Here is a 22086-nt window from a genome sequence, read left to right on the forward strand (position 1 = left end):
TTTGCAGGTTGACCTTTGAACTTTTGTGTATGTATTTGTTAATTTGGTACCATTTTTATTTTTGATGTGTTTTATTTTATCTGTACTGTGATTTATGATGGAAATTGTAATTGTGGTTATAGCGCGTGCTTGTATTTTTTTATTTGATCAGTTGTTAATATTTTTGTAAGTGTAGTAATGTAGTATAAATGGACGCCATACACAGCAAGTTGTTGAGATATTTGCCATACACGACAAGTTGTTGAGATCTTTACTGATTGCAAAGTATGGTGGACCTAACGGGAACCAATGGTTGTGAATATGTACTTGCATAACCACTGGTTATTTGCCGGACCAACACTTTTGAAAATGACATCATGCTTTACTTCAGTATTGGGTTTGTTGTTGTTGTTTGTTGTTGTTTTAGGGGAGGGGGCGTCAAGAAGCCATGGTGTACATCATCCGTGTGTATTCTTTCAGAGAAAATTGCAGCCACAAATGGCACCCACAGCGGCCACAAATGGGCGCAAGATACCATCATCTATTTCCACTCATCCCAAAAGGTCAAAGTAAAGGTCATGACCTGAATTGAAATTTTTCCAATTTTCACATGTTGACATAATAGCTATAGTTGTAAAAAACAAAACTAGATTTTTTCACTTGTGAGCCAAGTAGACATTTATTCAAACCTCGGCTTGGGCTCCGGAGTCGAAGCCAATGTTTGGAAAAGGCTCCCTCCAAAGGAAACCATCCTAGTAACTTGATTCCATCTCCATAAAAAAAAAAAACCAGACAAACAACACTGATTAAAACAAACTTAGAAAATAGTACACTGTATTAGCTTTTGCAAACAACTTACCAACCAAAAGGACCTTTAAATGCAAAGAAATAGTTAATGGCCTGACGAAATGGACCCTTGCAGAGTCTTTCTCGAAGGCTAAAACACAAGGCTAAAACAAACTTAATTACCGGAACAAAACCGGACTGGGTAGTCGCATGATGTATTTTCAAGAGGGTCTATCCATTATTTTGTTGGTGTTTGTATTTGTTTTATTTTGTGTGATCCGTACTGAATGTAATTGTCAAGATGGTTGTAGAGTTCCATGTGACTTCGATGCTACTGCAATGCAGAAAACATACATGCAGGGGACATCCTTCCAGCTTCAGTTAAGAAAGTTGATAATGAAAGAAATGTTTAGTTCCACATTTATGTTCCAACTCTTCTTGCAAGAGGATCAAGTTTCAGCAGAGGCAAGCTTCTTGAACAGCTCCATCCTCGTCGGTTAAAGTTCCCTTCTCGATTCAGAGATATCTGCGGACTCAGTGAGACCTCGACGCCAGTGACACGCAGCAAGATTTTTGACATCTTGGCTCAATTATTTTGCACGTTGACTGTTTGCATGTGATTGCTGTTTAATGTACTTACCATGTCAGGCTAACCCGCATTAACCATTTATCATGGCAGTGTGGCTGATCCCATGTAAAGCATGATTAGTTTACTAGTGCAGTCCTAAAGTCCAACACCACTCATTAACTCAACACCCAAACGGTTGATTATGGTGGTATGCCTGATCCCACACAAAGCATGTCGGTTCCGTGATCAGTCCCCAGTCTAACAGAATCAAATAAAACCGGCAGTTGGATTTTGAAAGGTTCAGAGGGTTTGAGGATAGTGAAAACCAGCTTGTGAAACATTTTGATGAACACTAAAACTTGGACCTATTTTTCAAAAATTTCCCAAAATAATATTTTATCATCTGTCATTATTTAGGGTGTTCTTTGAAAAATAAGATAGTAACACAGAGACACGAATTGAGGACTGTGGTATAAGTTCTTTCAAGTATTCAAGTGAAATGCTGTGGTTTATTTCTATTTTGTGGAGTATGTGGCTAGTTAGTAAATCTGGTATAAATAGATACAAATTTCTGTTTGTTGATTTTTGTTGTGATTTTCGTGTAGTGTTGTAAAGATTGGTTTTATTTTTTTATTTAAAAAAACAAGATCCTGTGCTTGACTTGTTCCAGTTTGATATTATCTTCCATGGAATATTAACCGTCATACTGTTGGTACCATTTTCCATTGAGTGGACCGACCATTTGAAATCGTTAAACTGCATGGGTGGTGTGTGCTTGTGCAGCTGTGCACAGAACTATCTATGCACACTTGGTGGGTGCATCGTCCATGTAATGTCATATTGCATGCTGGCATACTTTATCTGTCATTCTAAACCACCAGTGAATGATATGAATGGTGAGACAGTAAGAGGGTTGACTGTGTACTGGGTAGATGCATTCACCACATTGTGAGATCATGCTGCAGGCTGGCATAGTTTATCCATCCTTCAAAACCACAGTGGATGGTATTGAATGGTCGGACAGTAAGAGGGTTGACTGTGTACTGAGGAGATGTATTCACTACACGATGTCATATTGTAGACTGTCATAGTGTATCATTCAAAACCAGTGTAGAAGATAATAAATGGTCAGATAGTGAGAGGGTTGACTGTGTACTGTGTCTGCATTCACCACGTGATATCATATTGCAGGCTAGCACATTTATTCAAAACCATAGTAATTAAATTGAATGGTCAGGCATTGGAGAGTTGACCTGATATCATAGTGTAGTTTATCTGTCAATCAAAAATTGCAGGGGATGATCCTGATTGGTTAGGAGTGGTTTTTTTTACGCAGGTCGCCAGACACACAAGGCCTGAATGCCACTTCAAGGTGTGGGCTACAACAATTTTTTTCCAGAGCCGTTGTCATCTACTCCTATAGGGCTGAAACAGGGTTACCCCTTTTACAGTCCATACGGAAGTAGGCTTGGGTATCATCAATTCAAAGCAACGAGAAGAAATGTTTTACCTTTTGGAATTTGTAAATTTAAATTTTCCCCGCATCTCTCTTTTAATACGATCAAAAAAATATCTGGATACAGTTATACATTAAATACAATTTCTGATTACGTTTGGAGCCAATGGCATTGTCATCCTTCAGACTCTCATCAATCAAAATTTCATTTAATCTGTCTACATAATACCTTTTCAGATCATAGCGATGATTGTAACATCTGGTTACATGTATCTAGTCATCAATGCTATCTTCTCTCTGCCATAAACAAGAGACAAGTGTATGTTTTTATGCATTCATTTTCACATTTGTCCTCCTAATGTCTGACTTTTCAATGTGATTCATTGTGGTTTTGAATGATAGACTAAGTCAGCTTGCAATGATATGGTGGGGTGAATAATGCATCTACACCACAGCACACAGTCAACCCTCTTACTGTCTGACCATTCAATGTGATTCACTGTGGTTTTGAATGATAGACTAAGTCAGCTTGCAATGATATGGTGGGGGTGAATAATGCATCTACACCACAGCACACAGTCAACCCTCTTACTGTCTGACCATTCAATGTGATTCACTGTGGTTTTGAATGATAGACTAAGTCAGCTTGCAATGATATGGTGGGGGTGAATAATGCATCTACACCACAGCACACAGTCAACCCTCCTACTGTCTGACCATTCAATGTGATTCACTGTGGTTTTGAATGATAGACTAAGTCAGCTTGTAATGATATGGTGGGGGTGAATAATGCATCTACACCACAGCACACAGTCAACCCTCCTACTGTCTGACTATTCAATATGTGGTTTTTGAAGGATAAACTATGTCAGCTTGTAATGATATGGTGTGGTGAATGCATCGACACAGTACACAGTCAACCCTCCTACTGTCTGACCATTCAATATATTTCACTGTGGTTTTGAATGATAAATTATGTCAGCTTGCAATGATATGGTGTTGTGAATGCATTACACAGTGCACAGTCAACCATCCTACTGTCTTGCCATTATATATGACTCTCTGTTGTTTTGAATGATGAACTATGTCAGCCTGCAATACGATATGGTTTGGCAGGTGAATGTATCCACTCAGTACACAGTCGACCCTCCTACTGTCTGACCATAACATTAGACCTGATAATCATCTCTCGACTACATTAACAAAACAAAGTGCCAATTTCGCAGAGCTACAATGTATTTTCACGGAATAACCCATTAGACAATAATTGCTTGAAATCATTGATATGGTAAACATGGTTGAATCATAATATGCTTATTAACATGGTTATTTTTCTCTTTTCATCTCTCTCTCTCTCTCTTTATGTACCCTTGCTTCCCCGACCCTTTTGCTAAATTTTATTTGATTAATTTTTGTTTTACGCTACACTTGTTCCCCCACGTTTGATTAACTTTGTGATCTCTCTCAATACACTTTGATTGTTTACCTGTTCACTTATCCATCGTGACACATTTGATGCTGTGTTGTTGTGTTATTAATCAACCCATCTGCTGCCCCCACCCCTTGCTGCCAATCATCTGTTCTGAATACCCTCTCCATCTCGCCCCTCCCCTTCTAAATGCACTTCCGTTTCTCCTTTATTTCCCCCCATGTGTGTTATCTCCTTACAAATTTACCTTCACCTTCTACCCCTTTTACTGTGATCATCTTTTCCTTCCATTTCACGGCCTCTCACATCCTCCTATTGTGTTCATACTCCTTTTTTTTCCCTCCTGTTTTTGTTTATGCTCCTCCTATTTGTTTTGTGCTCCTCCCCTTTATATTTATGCTCCTCCGCTTTGTGTGTATGTTCCTCCCTCTGTGTTTATGCTCCTCCTCTTTGTGTGTATGTTCCTCCCTCTGTGTTTATGCTCCTCCTCTGTGTGTGTATGTTCATCCCTCTTTGTTTATGCTCCTCCCATTTGTTTTATGCTCCTCCCCTTTATATTTATGCTCCTCTTTGTGTGTATGTTCCTCCCTCTGTGTTTATGCTCCTCCTATTTGTTGTATGCTCTTCCTTATTGTCAACCTTTCTGTTACTTCCCACTCCTATGTTCGTTTATACCCTTTATAACCCACCTCTCCCACACATGCTCCTCCCACTTGCTGTGCACCACCCCCTGACATTGCACCTCCTGCATTCCTCCTCCTGCACTCCTCCTCCTGCACTCCTCCTGCACTCACTCACCCCTCTTGCATTCATCGCTACAGAAAAAGATATGTATCATGGTGTGCTGTGGGGTCCTGTTGACGGTGTTGGTCATAGTCATAATCACGACAGTGGTCCCGTCGTGATACCACTTCCTACCACACGTGGGCGCTTTCCATCTTACCACTTCTCTTATAATTCCATCTTGTCCGGACCAAAACATCTACACCGCTCGAAAAAAAAACACTAAAATCGTCTCATACTGGAACGGTCGGCTGGCTTGTACGTGGCTTACCACAGTGTGCTCCAAGAGAGGCGATTATTCCATTATTTTGAAGGGGGAAACAAAGAACCCTGGAATGTATTAAGGGTTGTTGTTGAAGTGTGGGATTGTAGACTTGGGAAAAGAAAATGTCATTCACTAAAGGATGAAAGTTGTGTAAGATAAATCGATATAAGAATTTTGTTTCTGTTTTTCGTTTTTAGTTGGGTTAATCAGTTTATATAGAATAGTACAGATTGTGAATATAATGTGGATTCGGGGTGTTTTTTTCTCTCTCTCGAAAGTTTCAAGTATAGACAGAGGAACTTTATTAGATTGCAGGTTTGAGGAATGGAAAAACAAAAATAATGGATCTCGAGGATGAAGTATGAGGATCTGAATTGTGCATTTTTTGTGCGGTGTTGGTTTGTACCATAGGACTAGAATCTCTAACAGAGTAAGACCTCCCTCGTTCAATGTTGCTGCATCCATGTAAAACCTAAAACTAAAGCTGCCACGTGCTGAACGCACGCTGTCTTTTGAAAGCTAGCAGAAGAGTATATATATTCACGCTAGTAAGTGTGGGGAGTGGCATGAAGGCATAACACACGAATACAAACATTTCATCGAGACGCTTGTATCGTTTAGCAGATGAAGGGTTTTTCAATGGGTTTTTTTAGGTTGGCGTTTGTAGAGACAGCTTTACCCTCAAAAAGGAAAACTCGTGTAACAGATTTATTGGTTGCGTTCCTGTAAATTTGTTGTCAGTTAAGTTTGAACAAACTGAACGACAAATTTGAACACTACTAGATTGTATCAGAAGACAACACTGCTTTGCAGGACGGCAATGAGTTTTTGGCCCGTGACACTCTCAAATAGCGGTTTTATTTACCATTTCTCCGAATCAGAACAGCAGAGTTCATAAGATGAATACCAAATACCTTGGTGGTGTCTTCTTGTTGCTAGAGACTCTTTTTCTATGGTGTATTTACCCTATGTGTTCAGTGCATTTAAGGACCCGTGACAGTCAGTTTTCATGATGAGTTTGTAGGATGCTGCAGCCCCATACATTTTTCTCAAACCAGGAGGTTTTTTCCGCTTTGATCCCCCTTCCCAGAATCCATCAACGCACTGTTCAATAGACCCCGCCAACACTGCACAATAGCAGCAAAATAGCTATTTATAAAAACAGAAATAAAATATATTATACCATTAATAATAGTACAAAAGATATAGTGAGGAGCATCAAAGTATAACTGTATAATATTTAAAACAAAACTACTATCAATTCGAGTATCATTCCATTGGTGTGTGAAGCTTCAACTTGTAGGAGTTTTTTGTTTTGGTGAGAAATAACTCCCGATTTCGGGAGGAACTATATCAGTTTTTAATAGTAGCAGTCTATGTTGTTAAGTATACTCTAAGTTGACTATCCTGTTGTTGAGGTTTGTGACATTTTTTATTGATAAAAATAATAATAGCGTGTGTTTGTGCGCCCATTTTGTAAGTTGACAAAACTGCACCGTGTAGCGTTCAACAAACACAAGTTATATACAACGCGCGTACAGAATGGGGCACGCTTGTCTCCTTGCAGTCCTGTCGCGTTTGTGCAAGAAGCATTACCAGTGCGCCTTCTAGTTCTTATATATAACTCTATGAGTTCAAGTACTCTTGAATTGTTGGGGAAGTGAGCATGAACAAGTGCGTTTTTAGTTTATGCTGGAAAAGAGTGATGCTGTGCAATTGCCTGTATAGCTCCTGTAAATGGCCAACTGTTCTAAGTTTCAACAACGAGTCTTGCATACTAGCCCCTAATTATAGCAAAAACAATCAGGCCTGGAATTTCATCTTTGAGAGGGCAAGGCCATTTTCGATTTGCAAAGGGCACTTCCATCGGAAAATCTTAAAGTCTATGGAACACTTTTGATAGGAGAGGAAGGCCAAGCCCAGGTGCAACAGAGAGTAGTACGTCTATGTCTCAAATTCTTTCCCGTGTCAGTGTTTGGTTTTTGGACTTCCTTTGAGCAGTTGAGCTATTAAGCATGATTGGTTTAGTCCAGTTTATGGTAGGTTCCAATCGCAGACTCTGCGACACTAGGTGGCAGCAGACATACTGGGCAAGTTTGGGTTACTGACGTAGATCTGAACAGCACCATAGATTTACCCGGTAAACCTGCTGCCACCCAGTTTTCTTAAAATCTAACCATTCTACGCCAACCTCTATGGGGTAAGGAGTGCAGGTATGGCTGTAGCGCTTACCTTTTAACAGGATAGTCAACTCTAAAGTGTCTTCTTTTTTCTCTTCTTCTTTCTACGAGTGAATTCTTAGAATTATTGTTATTTTTTTATATTGGCATAATTTTAATGTTGGAATTGTAAAACATATTTTAGAAAGGTATCCTTTCTGTTTTTTTGTGTATTTCGGCTTCGGATTTGTATGATATCAAAAGTAAGTGTCGGTTTACTGAATTATGACGACTGTAATTAGTAAATATAGTTGTACTATTTACTACATTCTAAGTAACTTAAAAAAAAACAAAACTAACATTATGTTAGTGCAACCTATATACTCAAAATATTTGTAGTCATGAGATAACCACTGTAAATCTATCTATATAGCTGATATTTAGAGCGCGATAAAAACTATTATATTCGTTGTCCTCTTTATGCAATTTTTCGGGACAATTATTTTTTTGTCGGTGAAATGTCAGTAAGATGTAAAGGGTTTATTTTAAATCAAGAATGGCACTTTTTCTTCGCTTCATATGTGTGCAATCAAAATGGGCTTCTTTTATATTTTGTCGCAGTTGTTTTAATGAAAATTATTTGAAGTGTTTAATGGTTATGTTGCAGGGGACTTTGTACGCACGTGCAGGACCCAAGTACGCATGTGTCAAAATGCAAGTATTCTGATGACGGGGTTTCACTTCATATAAATCATGTTATAACACCCCTTACAAATATTCTGCCTTTTCATTGGTTTAGGGCGCGTCACATGATATGTATTAGTTTTACTAGAAACGGCGGCCGTGTGATAGTGCATTGTTTGCAGTGTGATAGTCCGACGACTATCACAAGGCGAGCAGTACCCAGACATCTTTTTACCCACCTCAAACCCAATCAGTTGTACATTTGTGTATCTGAAATGCGTGTACGAGCGTTACATGTATGAGGATGATAAATAGTATGTTTGGGTGTTATAAAACAAATGTTGACTGCTTTAACTCGTGCTATGGTTAAGCTCCGACTCCCTCGGTGATCCTCAGACCGTTCCATTTTCCCTCGGCTGCTCCTCGGGAAAATAGAACGCTCCGGGGATCACATCGGGAGTCATAGTTTTAACCATAGCACTCAAAGCAGTCAATATTTGTATATTATTACACGGTCACGATAACTTTTTACAGATTGACATGTCACAAATCAAAGAAGAATGAGAAGAGATCAATTACTCTATGACTTAATCTCTGATTTGCGGGCTACCATATTTTAGGGTGCCCATAAAGTGGATCTACCACAGGTCATATTAAATTGTGCCGTTTATTTGCACATTAAAATTAACCAATTCTGGGGTTTATGAGCTGTCACGGTATGCTGGGGGAAAAATTTGCGAGATTGATCACCCTTCTGAACAAGGTTGACGCACACACACGCTCAGAATAAAGTGAACAATGGTTACCCGGTTTGTACACTGCCATGTTGCATTCCAAATCTTTTAGTACTCAAATATTTGCATGCTCTATGAAGTAATCAACGGTACAAATTTTTTTTTTTTTTTATGCGAATCGCCAGACACACAAGGCCTGAAGGCCACTTCAAGGTGTGGGCTACAATTATTTTTTTCCAGAGGCTGTTGCCACCTACTCCTAGGGCTTTTACAGTCCATACAGATGTAGGCTTGGGTATGCTTCTGGAGAAGTCTTACTTACATCTTTTTTTAAAGCTGCCATAACTTATGAAGTACTGGTACAAACGTTAAATGATTGGGAATCGATAACATCTGGTTTCCAATTAATATAAATAGTTGTTTTTTGCTTAAGAGTCACCAGCTAAAAAGTTGGGGGAAAGTTCCAATCATATGGACGAATGATTACATTTACAGTTCTTTCAAGATCCTCCATAAAGTTGTTGCGGTTTCGACATCAAAACCCTTTTTTGTGCGGCTAGTTGTGATGTAACATCACAGGTTTGTTTTATGATGTATTAAACTTATGGATTTGAGTAAACCTCAGCTGCCAAAAAAGGGTGGTGGCGGATTCTTCCTTTAAGACTTTGGTGAAAACGTTCTTGTGCAGTCGTATACCTTTTACTTGGAATAGAGGCAACTAATACGCTATCCAATGCCAAGTAATTGAATAAAGATAATATAAACTGACTGTTATTTCTAATAAAAGGATAGATTTTTGTTTCATCAACGTATTGAGAAAGACTTGTTTAGTATAGAGAGAAAAAGGTTTGCTTGGTGTGGTTGAATTTTAAGGCACGATGCAACGTTGTTGCGGGAATAAAACAAAAGAAAGTTTTTAGAACCTTCATCGTTTAAACTTTAGCAATTGGCATTTGGCTGTATCCATGGTGCATCCTTTAGGCTTTTTTAACAAGTTTTTGTGTGCGTGGTGAGTTGAAACAATGCGAACCAGAAACATTTCTTAATAGTGGAAAAAGAAAACTTGATATTGTAAATCCACTGTTCACTTTCCGAGTAGGCTTTATCCCTAGAGCTTGGAGACAATCCTGTAAGATTAAGGCTGTGCCCAAGATGGCAGCTACGGCTACAGCTAGATTTCTGCGTCGTCATGCGTTAAAGTATGGGACAACACACTTGGCAACAGTCGTAGCCGTAGCTGTAGCCGCCAATTCTGATGCGGCATCAGTAAGAATCAGATTTGTATTTTTAAACCTTTTAAGGGGTAAATGTCGACCCTTAAATTCTTGTAGTTGCAATGTTACTTGATGGACACAGCTTTACTTGGCATTTAGTGCTTTACGACACCCCTACCCTATCGAATCAGGGCAGTATTTGAAAGAGCCGTTAAGCAGAGATCATTGCTTTGAACAGAATCAGTGAACCAGTTGCAAGTGATATACATAGAACATTAACATTTGGCTGGTAATCTGTTTCTGTTTAGTGAGATTGTTTAGTCAAATACATGAAAATGCACTCACTTCTGTCAGAGGCTACCTGGAAGCATTGAATGCTATGAGCGGTAAGCGCAGAATTCCGCGATAAGCACACTATCAGGGATAAGTTTCTGACCTGAATTTCAAAGAGTGTTTAGCGCGCAAATCTATGAAGCACAGGGTAACCAAAATGCTATGTAAGGCAAGTTGTCTGCGGTTGGTTCCCTGCTTAGTGAATCTCTTAAGCAATATTCTCTGCTAAGCGGCCCCATCAAGTTTGGCCCGAGGGTGTGCTTTATCATCATAGAATAAATTGTAACAAATGGAGGTTTATTCAGTGTTTAAGAGCGGAGAATGTTTTTTATCCTAGCATGGTTGCATGATGAGTTAAACACATGTACATGTATATATTATTCGATAAACAGATAAATGTTAATATACAGTAATCATTGATATTTATATATATTCAACCTTTTTACATACTAGATGTTACCGCAGTTACGTTTTGAATTTCTAGTCAATTTAGAGAGAGATCTGAAGTTTAACTTAGGCTCATTTTTAAATATAGTACAAAATACTGGTACATTGTATATCTTGTAATAATTTAAGAACAAATTTTCCTCTACTGTTAATTTTGTTGCCATGAAACTGTCATATTAATCTGTTGATGAAGAAAAATTAGATTTGTAGATTTTGGTTTTTGTTTTAAAATAGTCTTTTTTATCATACGCAGTTTTCTGACTCTCTCCTTGTATGTTTTTACAAGGTTGTGTGATTATCTTTTTTTTCATCTGTTTCTTTTTTTGTTCGTCTTTTTTTCCTTTTTTTATTTTTTATTATGCAATTATTTAAATTTTTGTTTAGTACTTATTTGGAGAGAAATGAAGATGATGGATGGTACTTGGGTTTAAACTTAAAAATTAGAATTTAAGATTGTTTTTAAAGATTTTGTCAAGAGAAAAAAATCAAGATATGCATGTATGACATTCAGTTTGAGCTACAAAGCGTACATTTGCTAACACTCCTTAAAGAGGAAATTAAACAAGATTGAGCATTTTATTATTTAAAAAACATTGTTTGGGGTTTTGAAATAAAAAAATTACTTAGGTAACTGAAGAACCAACTGAGGGTGCTGTTTGCAATCATGCCTATAAATTGAACACTGCGTATACGTTGAGTGAATTCATGCGGGCGGCCACATCGGCTGTGTGACCGTCGCTTCTAACCCTTCATGTAAAAGATCTAAGCTAACTGGTGATCAACCATTGAAGAAGGAGATACAAAAGACACAAACAAAAGAAACAAACTAAATCTTATACAAACTAAACTAAAGCAATGCCAATCTTGATTCTACATTTTTGCAAGGGCGTGGTCAACCTCGTCCCCATGGTTTACTTTATTTTCAACCATGTTTACAATAGTAAACCCTGGGATGGAAACTCCTTACTTGGACCCTGATTGGACATCGACTTTATAATATAAGAATATGTTCCATACTCGAAGTACAGCCAGCCGCCGGCAAACCAACAATGTACAAACAAGCTATTAAATCTGGTACCGTACTACGAGATTATGACAAAGATGTGAATTTCAAAAAGTAGCCAGACTATTTTAGTTTGCATGCGTATCCAAAAATTTTGGATATGCAAATGATCCAATACCAGGGTGAGAGAGCGGTCAACCTTGTAACCGCTTGACCAACACTGCGCTCGACACACCCTTGGGACGAGGTTGGGGCGTGGTGGTTTTTTTTTCTCAGTAAAGGGTACCTCTGTGAGGTAAGATGTACTAGAACATTTCAAGGGGCACCAAGGCAATGGCCAGGGGGCATGGAGGCAACCGCCTCCATTGCCACTGTGTACCAGGTCTGCTTCCAGTTGTTAACGAGAAAGTATTATCATTGAACTCTTTTATATTCTTCTCTTGTTATTTTGAGTTTATTGTCCCGTATTGAAGACATTTATTTTCTTTTAGAAGTTTTCTTACTTGTTAATCAGTATCTTACATTGAGTTTTACTATCCTTATTGTCGTCTTACTTTGCAGCCCGTTTTTTTTTTTTTAAGACTGTTTGATTCTTTTGACAGATTTTTTCCCTCGTGTTTGTTTCTCTTTCTCTGGGTTATTAATATTTATGAATAACTTAGTCAATATTACTGTATAGTATTTGTATATTGGCGCAAAACTTTACCATAGTTTAGTGAGAAACAAACTCATTAAATAATCTAATTTAAAAAAAAATCTTCTTGTAAAGTAGAAACTAGATTGAAAAAAAAACCCCATTATTGACAGATTTGCGCAGTCAGTTCCCAGAGTATGTAGCTGTATTTGTGGAACAATTTCTCTGAAATAAAAAATAAAAGTACTGTACTTAAATCCATTTCAGTTGTTGTGTTACTATATCATTCAAATGTATTTCAATTAATATCGTCATGTTTAATGCCTTATTGATTTTTTTTTTTGCTTTTATTCAAAAAGGTATTCAAAAAGCATAATTTGCTTTTTATACAAAATTGTCACACGAAGTTGTGTGCTTACAGATGCTTGATTTCGAGACCTCAAAATCTAATTCTGAGATCTCGAAATCAAATTTGTGGAAAACTACTTCTCTCTCTCTCTCTCTCGAAAACTACGTCTTTTCAGGTGGAGCCGTTTCTCACAATGTTTTCTACTATCAACCTCTCCCCATTAATCGTTACCAAGGCTACTAATTATATTGAGTAATTACCAATAGTGTCCACTGTCTTTAAGGACGGGGGTTGCATGATTGACACTGCATGTTGATGTTACGCTCTGAATGTGACACTGGGTTAGTTTGGTTTTGTCAGAGTTTTTCAAGGTGGTTGAGGTCATTCACACAGAGAACACTGAAAGATTCCCTTCGCACAAAAGTTTTTTATGTTTTTATCAATGATGTTCTTCTGTGTGCATGAATGTAATAATGTTCATTTACTATTATGTATTTGTTTTAACTGTGTTTTTCCAGCTTTTATTCTAGTGTAGAAACTTTAAGAAACACTTTGTTATATATCCCTGCTGCCCCCCCCCCCCCCCACACCCCAATCTTACCCTTTGTATGACCATGAAAATGTTTACAACTTTTGACAGCCTTTTGTACGGTTAGCTTTGTGAGTGTGAACTCTCCATTCTCTTTGTGAAACATAAGAGGGCGCTATACACTTCTCTTCAGAGCTGCTTTGTACCTAATTTTCAATCTTGTTGAGTTATTTTATCTCTGTTGATTTCTTTTGATCTGTTTTGTTGAGAAGTTAAACAGAATCAGCACAACCAGTTTTTTATCTTATTTTTTATTTTAATTAATTCATCATTTGAACTGATAAATCATATTGCTACACTAACACTGCTATGCTATTTCCACATACTGTAGAATTGTTCACCAACATATTCTTACTAAAAATAAAAAAAAACACATTGTTTTCCCGGTTTTTTTGTTTGTAATTGTTTGCTTTGCTTGTCTCCATTTCTCTTTGTTCCTGCAGAAAATGATTTGCATCGGCATTTGTGTAGCAGTCTTAGTAATCATTCTCGTCATTGTTCTATTATCAACGCTAACTTAAGAGGGCGCTTTCCATAAATCTCCTTTCATGTTACTACAGCCCTTTTCAAAACTATGGCTTCAGCTTCGCCTTGGACTTTTAAACCCGGTTCATACTTCCTGTGAATGCAAATCCGAAGCAAATTTTGACATCACAAATTCACAATGCATAATTCGCATCATCAGTTGACTTGTGCTCAACTCCTGCGAAACATTCGCTGCAAAAATGGAGCTGTGACTTCAGAATTCGATTCGCATGCGCATTTGCAAGGAAGTATGCACCAGGCTTTAGGCTTCTCCAATGACTGAGGCTTTGCCTATGGCTTAGGCTTCCCCTATGGCTTAAGCTTGTCCTACGGCTTAGGCTTCTTCTGCCTGTTTGCAGCATCGCAGAAATAACTGACAGACCATCAGAGTCAGAGCCGAAGCTGAAGCTGTAGTTTTCGAAAAAATGGCCTATTGACCCATTGTATAACACGCAGTGCAATTACATGTACCAGGGCCCAATTTCATAGAGCTGCTTAACAGTAAGCAAAAAGGTGTAAGAGTATTTCATAGCTTAGGGCATTACGCCTATGGTTGTTAACTCTTGTCAGGTTGTCAAGTGTAGAAGTGTTCCAGGGCGCAATTCCATATTTTAGCCCTGGCGTCAAAATTTGCTCTTAGAGATATCTTCCTTAGTAGAAACATGTGCCAAAACTTTGGTAAGCGCAACAAATTTGCTTATCACAGAAATGTAGTTTACACACACATTGGCAAATTTTCATCTAGCTAGTAAGCTGAAAACCGTGCTCAGCTAATTTTGCTAACAAGCAGAATATTAGTAAGAAATTAATTTTGCTGATGTCAAGCAGAAATTAATAACAAATAGTACACATAATTTGTTCAGCTGATAATCTGTTTCTGGCGTATTTTTCTATCATCCTTAAGCAACTATTTCTGCAAAACAGTTTCATGGCATTTTGCACTTTCTGCCACTTTGCACATCTTGAAAGCCATTTCATTGGGAAAGAAAATTCTGGTTGCATTTCCGCACCCATATTGTTTTTAATATGGATATTAGGTTGTATCGTAAACCTGGGGGTGTCCCTGGTCACACGACAGCTAAAGGTTACATGGCTTCAGCTGATTGCCACTGCCCCCGAACAAAGATATTGACTAACAGGGAGACCGCTAATATTAGGGATGGATAGCTGAGTTGGTAGAGCCGCCGGTATGTTAATCCGAAGGCCATTTATTAAAGTCCCGACTTCAGTCAGTCAATTGTTCTTTCTTCAAACCCAAACTAAAAACAATATTTCTGCTTACACAAAACATTAGATTGGGTGCTTTGGGCAAACAAAAAAAAAGTCAGAAATGGAAATGGTGGGAAAGATGTTTTAAAAGTAAAATATAATGATTCACACAGATATTCCTAAAAACTCGTGACAATGAAGCAGTTTGCTATTAGGTTTTTTCTTTAATAACATTTCTGTGTAAAGTAGTTGTAAGGGCTCAGGTTTGTCAAACTAATCTAATCCAAAAGAAAACAAATATTTCACCCTTAAATCAGAAGGAGAACAAATGTTGGAAAGTGGCCTGTTATTACCGGCAGAAAAAAAACAAACATACTCTACCCAACAGTGTTTTCTTGTATATATATTTTTTATCGCCTGATATAAACTACCTGTCACTGTCAGGATGCTATATAAAATACCTATTTACTATTTATTATGTAATGTATTTTTCAATTATTTTTTCAAATCACCTGAATTCCAGTAGTAGCCAGTGGTATTTCCTAATGATTTCCTCTTGAGTGATATATTTAATCAACATTTCTTCCTTGTGAAACTCTTTTACAACCACTGTTGCTTTGCGTTTTGAACCTAAAAGGCCCAGGGGTCGATTTCACAAAGAGTTAGGACTCGTCTTATCTCGAGTTAGGACGAGACTTAGGATTAATCTTAAGGTCTGCATGCTACAGTGCAGGGTTGGGACTCGTGTTAAGTCCTGAGATTAGTCCTAAGTTAGGAAGAGTTTTGTGAAATCGACGGCAGCTTGTTTAACTTTTTTTCAAAATTCAATATTAGAAAAAGTCTTTTTTTCACCAAACAAAAAGTATCTTGCAGGTTTCTGTTGCCTTGGTACATTACATCCCAAAGCCAATAGTATGTCTTGAGTCTTAAAGGAGCACGTTGCCTTTGATCGGTCGAGTTGGTCTTTGAAAAGCGTTTGTAACCGTTTGTTATAAAATGCATATGAGTAGAAAGATGTTGTAAAAGTAGAATACAATGATCCACACAAACATGCCTCGAAATCGCACGGTTTTCCTTTCACCTCGTCGACTAACACGGTCGGCCATTTATGGGAGTCAAATTTTTGACTCCCGTAAATGGCCGACCGTGTTAGTTTGTACAGTAAAAGGAAAACCACGCAATTTCGAGGAAAACTTGTGTGGATCATTGTATTTTACTTTTAAAACATCTTTCCAACCATATGCATCTATAATTTTTTTTGTTACAAACGCTTTATATAGACCAACTCGTCCGATCAAAGGCAAGTGTTCCTTTAATGCCCTCTCATGATAACATGAATATTATGGGTCGTACATGTATGATTTATGACTCTTCTTGAGTACATAAGAAAGATTATCCATGTATGGCACTTTGGGAATACATAAAATTGATCCGTACATGTACGACCTTGGCAATGAAAGAGTTAAAGAGGAAGGGAAAATGTCTACTTCAATTTGATGGTGTACTCATTTTCTAGTAGATAGAGTCCTTGGATGAGTGGGGAAAATTGAAAAGCCGCTAACCTCACTTTAAAATGGTGCAAAATTCAATACCCTTCCGGTGCAAATTTTGTCAACATTAAAAATATCCGACTACATTCTGAGAAAAGCGGGTCTTTACAATTTTGCACGGTGATGTTTTTGTTCTTTCCTTACTTTTTTAGTGTGACATTTGAAACATGACGTCATTGGATGTCAACGACTAATGGGTCTAAATATTTTCAAGGAGGAATTTTTCCTCTGTCTAAATGTCAACTTCAAGGCTGTTTTGATAGAATATCATCAAAAGTCACCACTGAACCAAAACAACCCCGTACAAAAAATGTACAGACCCATTTTTCTTAGAATTGGTCATATGATGTTTTGGATGTTGACAAATTTTCCCCATGGAAGGTTACTGAATACAGTAGCAATTTTCCCGATTTTAACGTGACTTGTAATTTGTTACATCTTTTTTTAAACATCTATTCCATCATGCGTAACCCAATTGTATGCCAGCAAAATATTACTGAAAGATTTTTGTCTAGTCCCAGTCGGGAAGCATCATTCATGTGAGTTGATGACAGTTTGTAGACTAATTATTTTGTATTGATATTTCCATTCTACCTTACTGTGCAGAATAGAAAAATAAATGTTCATACTATGGTAATGTAATTAGAGGCGATGTTTATTGGATAATGAGGTAATATTTAAAGTGACATTTGTTTCATACCTGATGTAATTATTAAACATTTTAATTATATACCTTCAGTAATATCTTTCAGAGAAAATAAAATTTACCTACTATTTTTTGGTTGTCAAGTTATGGGAAACAAGAAACTCAAGTAAATTTAAGTACTGCAGGCCTGGAATTTCAATTTGAGAGGGGCACTTTCATAGGAAAATCTTAAAGTCTATGGGAAAACTTCCAAAAGGGGCACCAAAGCCAAGACCAGGGCCCAATTTCATAGAGCTGCTAAGCACACAAATTTGCTTAGCATGAAATTTCTTTCTGGGTAAAAACATGATTACAACCAAAATTTCCGCATGATTTTCAGGATAAGCAAACAACAGCTAAATACCAGTAACAAGCAATGAGCAACAAATGGTAATTTGGTTGGTAATCCAGTTTTAATCCATGAAAAAAGTTCTTGCTTAGTAATTTTTTTATTTTTGTGCTTAGCAGCTCTATGAAGTTGGGCCCAGGGCAAAAGAGGCCATGGTCGCTGTAGCCTCCGTGAAATTCCAGGACTGATAAAAAAAAGAGGAACACTTTAGTTTTATTTCTTCTAATCAACTAATTTTAAACCTGCCCAACCACTATATATTTTTTATAAGGCAAGGCATAAAAATAGAACTAACTGTGGATTACAATTAAGTACAAAATATATGTCTCTGCTCATATTTTAAAGTTCTCCATGAGCTATTATGAGTAAGTCATTAAATGTTTTTTTGGAAATTTAAGATTTCACAGATATCTGAGATAAGATTTCACAGATATCTGAGAGATATATTCTGCTACAAAGGGTCAAAAGGTCATGAACTATTAATCTGCATCTGGGGGATAGAAGATGTAAGTTTCTAATTTTGTAGATAAGAGTAATGTGAATTTTAGAGCTTTTGCTTGTTCTTTAGAATTGATTGTTTATAATTCAGTCAACAAAAACTCTGCTCAGAGTTCACAAGTACATGTAAAATAAAATAAAACACTCTAGCGTAGACCGCTATTTGGTTCTCCACTAGAACAATATTTGATGCGTCTGTATGTCTGTATTAAGAATGGTAATACTTTTATCTGTCTACTTGTGTCATCACCTATTTTTTTTAAAGCACCGCCATTGTTTCTTTTTCCAAATGCACCATCAGTAATGTTTTCAAAAGTCATTGGCACTAATTTTGCACTTATCTCATCCAATCAGGCCTCAAGCTAGACATATATTGATATCAATAATATTTCATTCATATTTTCATATTCATTCATTCATTTGTTTATTGGTGACATGGATTAAACAACAGTAATTTTTTCCTCCTGCACTGTGCACAAATGTTAAGTATCTAACCAAATAATTACAATATCAATACTTAAATAGCTACTCAAGTGTAAACATTCTAACAAGAGTGCTATATCATTTAATTTTTATTTTTGACAAACTAGCTTTAAAATAACAATACTCGTCCACTTTTTCTACCGTGTGTTTTTATCCCATAAATTTATTATCTTCTGGACCGAAACTGTCAAATCTTACAAATGACCTTCATTGGATTCTTGATTATGTTGTCAACATCTATTGCACTCTTCAGTCCTCTTTGTGTCTTTTTCAAAGTTGGATAAAATTTGTTGGGGTTTATGATCATGTTTTTACATAATATTCATCTAAAAATTTGCATTTCCTGGAAAAAAATATATGGCATTCTTTTAATTGATGTCAGTACTTCAATTTTATTTGGAGGAGGAAGTCGTTATTGCTAGTATTTTTGGTTGTCTTCATTTTTTGGTTGTCTTCATTTTTTGTAAAGTCATTTTGTTCGGGTATTGAACTGTTTGTGCAATTGCACCTTTTGCATGTAAAGAACCAAGGACCAATTTTATGAAGCTGCTTAAAGGCACGTACACGTTTGGTAATTGTCAAAGACCAGTGTTCACACTTGGTGTATCCCATCATAAGCATAAAATAACCAGCCTGTGAAAGTTTTGGCTCAATTGGTCATCAAAGTTGCGAGAAAATGATGAAAGAAAAAACACCCTTGTTGGACAAATTTGTGTGCTTTCAGATAGGAATAAAAGACTTCTAGCTAGAAGTCTTTTAATATTTTAGTGAGAAATTACCTCTCTCAAAAAAAAACTACGTTACTTCAGAGGGAGTCATTTCCCACAATGTTTTATACTATCAACAGCTCTCCAATGCTTGATACCAAGTCAGTTTTTAAGTTTATATTTGTTTTGAGTAATTACCAAACGTGTACCTTCCCTTTAAGCAAAAATGTTGCTTATCAGTTTCCTGCTAAGCAAAGCAACCACCCCCTCCCTCCGAAAGAACAACAGCAAATAAACAAACCAAGAAACCAGTCATAGATTTAATGCATATATGGCATGGTGTTTCACCTGGTAAACTTATTTTTGTTGTGCTTAGCTACCTCTTGTTCTTAAGCAGCTCTATGAAATTGTGCCCATGGCTGTAAATAAGAAAATTATGTTTTTAATTTTGTACAGTAGTGTCTTACTTTGGCGTCTTATGTTTTAAACATATCTTGTATACACACATATCTTGTCATTATGTGTTGGTGTCATTATTTTGTCTGGGTTAGAAGTGATATCTGTCGGGTATTTGGTGACCATTTAGTAGACCTTTATGATGATGCAATTATTGACCACTTGCACAGCGCGAAAAACTTCTCCACACAATGCGCGTCCATTATTATTTTCACCTTTTTGGGAGCCAATTCCTTTGTGTACATTTTGACTCCCAAAATGGCGCAAAGGTTAGGTGCAGAGAAGTTTACTGAGGCCGTGTCCGAATTGGTGGCTAGGGCTGCGGCTACGACCAGTGCCAGGAGTGTTGCTAAGGGCGTCCTATACTTCAATGCATGATGACGCGGCGATCCGGCCGTAGCCGTGGCCGTAGTCGCCAATTCGGATCCGGCCTGAGCTTTGTGATACTCAAAAAGGTGCCAGACTATTTTTTGACCCCCAGCCTCGATTTGGGTATATTGATTGGAATGATTGCATCATGATAGTGATCTACATTGAGGACTGAGGCTTTAGACCAGGTACTACAAGCATGATCAAAACTTTAACTACAATATGCAATGTTGTAACATCATGCATGGAAGTGCTTAGTCTTGGCCCCAAGATGTCAGTGATCAATAGTGGACAGTGTACAACCACATTACACTATCCACTATTGACCAGTGACGTCTTGGGCTAGGATAGGAAGTAAGTGCCTGGCCTTAGTCCTGTATAGCATTTTTCATTAGGCTTTGGTTCCATCCGTATTATCCATTTTGGAGCAGTCTGTGTTTTACTGGCTTGCTCAGCATCAAATGTATACTGAAGCCGGAGTCAATCCAAGCCAAGGTTAGAGAAAGTTCCTTTTCTGGGATTCGTGTATCAGTCAGTGATTACCAGAGGTGAAACATTCTGGAACATTGGTTTCATACACTCTTTTTATTCTTCGTTAAATGAGCATCAAGTAATCATTTTCAAAATTGTTAATTGCCAGTGTATTCCAATGAAATATCCCATAATTTTTTTTTTAATGGTTCTCATCAAATAAGTCATGATGGCACTTTAGTACATGTATACCCAAAGACCAGGGCCCAATTCCATTGCTCTGCTTACTGCCGAATTCTGTGCTTGCGATCATCGTTCTTCACTTGCGCAAGTGCAAGCGCGGAATTTCTGCGCTAGCTGTGTATTAGCGTAAAATGCCTAGTTACGTCGTTCAAAGTGGTCCGCTTCTTAACTTTGAATGGAAGGGGGCTTAAAGATTGTAGCACCATTATAATAGTCTACTGAGGTTCAATTGCACTTAATTGTTTTTGCCAAAGAAAGTTATCAATTGAAATTTGAATTCTTGATTTGAAAAGATAAGCAGACCTTACAGAGGGTATGTACAACTTATATTGTATTGTTCACATTTGTTTGTTGTGTAATTCTCTTGAATTTGTTTAATTCTAAATTAATGTGTAATTGTTTGTATGTATAGTCTTCATAAAGAAAGAAATTTTGTTCTCCTCATTGAACCCAAGTCTCGACACTCATGGGGTGACAGGTCTTTTTCTGTAGCCGTGCCACGCATCTGGAACTCTCTACCACTTAATCTTCGATCTTGTCTTTGTACCGCAAAATTCAAGTCTCTTCTCAAAACTTATCTTATGTCACAGGTTTTCAATGACTAATTTTGTTGTGTCTGTTTTTCTTTTGTGTTGTGTTTTTGTTTTGTTTTGTTTTGGTTTACTGCGCCTTGAACACCCAGCAGGGTGGATATGTGCGCATTACAAGTCTTATTATTATTATTATTATTATTATTATTATTATTAGAGTTAATCTCATTTTCTACATGCTTGTATAAATTTGTTCAGACCCAAAATATTACGGTTCTGGCGCTGCTAGTACTGCAGAAATAAGCAAGAGCAGTGAGCGAATACTTGACCAGAGCTGCGACGTGTAGCTCTCGAATTAACCATCTTGACCATGTTCCAATGCATGGTTCAAAATAGTCAATCTCCCTGGGCTCTATGGTTTCTGGTTATAGTCTAGTCGGTCTAGACGCCACCCGAACTTGCTCAACATAACAAACTGGAGTTTTAAAAAACAAAAAAAATTCTTTTTTAAATTTCTGATACGAAAGTGTTGTTTTTGTGTTTGTATTTTTCTTATGTTCTGTATTTCTCTTTTTGTGTGTGTTTGTTGTCACCCAGAC

At 37.3% G+C, this 22086-nt stretch overlaps 1 protein-coding gene across 4 annotated transcripts in view; it reads left to right on the plus strand.

Moving 5' to 3' along the window:
- LOC139939194 (syntaxin-like) overlaps positions 1 to 22086 on the plus strand; it is a 77824-nt gene that overhangs the window by 47310 nt on the left and 8428 nt on the right. Inside the window, exon 10 of one of the 4 annotated variants that reach the window (XM_071934977.1) lies at positions 13856 to 16161. The exons of 2 other annotated variants lie outside the window; for them this stretch is intronic. In XM_071934977.1, coding sequence (XP_071791078.1) covers positions 13856 to 13933 — 78 coding nt within the window. In that variant the 3' untranslated portion in view covers positions 13934 to 16161. Of the gene's footprint in view, positions 1 to 5039; positions 8523 to 13855; positions 16162 to 22086 lie in introns of those variants that run through there. One more of the 4 variants, XM_071934976.1, reaches the window with a different exon arrangement.

This window comes from Asterias amurensis, chromosome 6, assembly GCF_032118995.1.
Source record: "Asterias amurensis chromosome 6, ASM3211899v1".
NCBI lineage: Eukaryota > Metazoa > Echinodermata > Asteroidea > Forcipulatida > Asteriidae > Asterias > Asterias amurensis.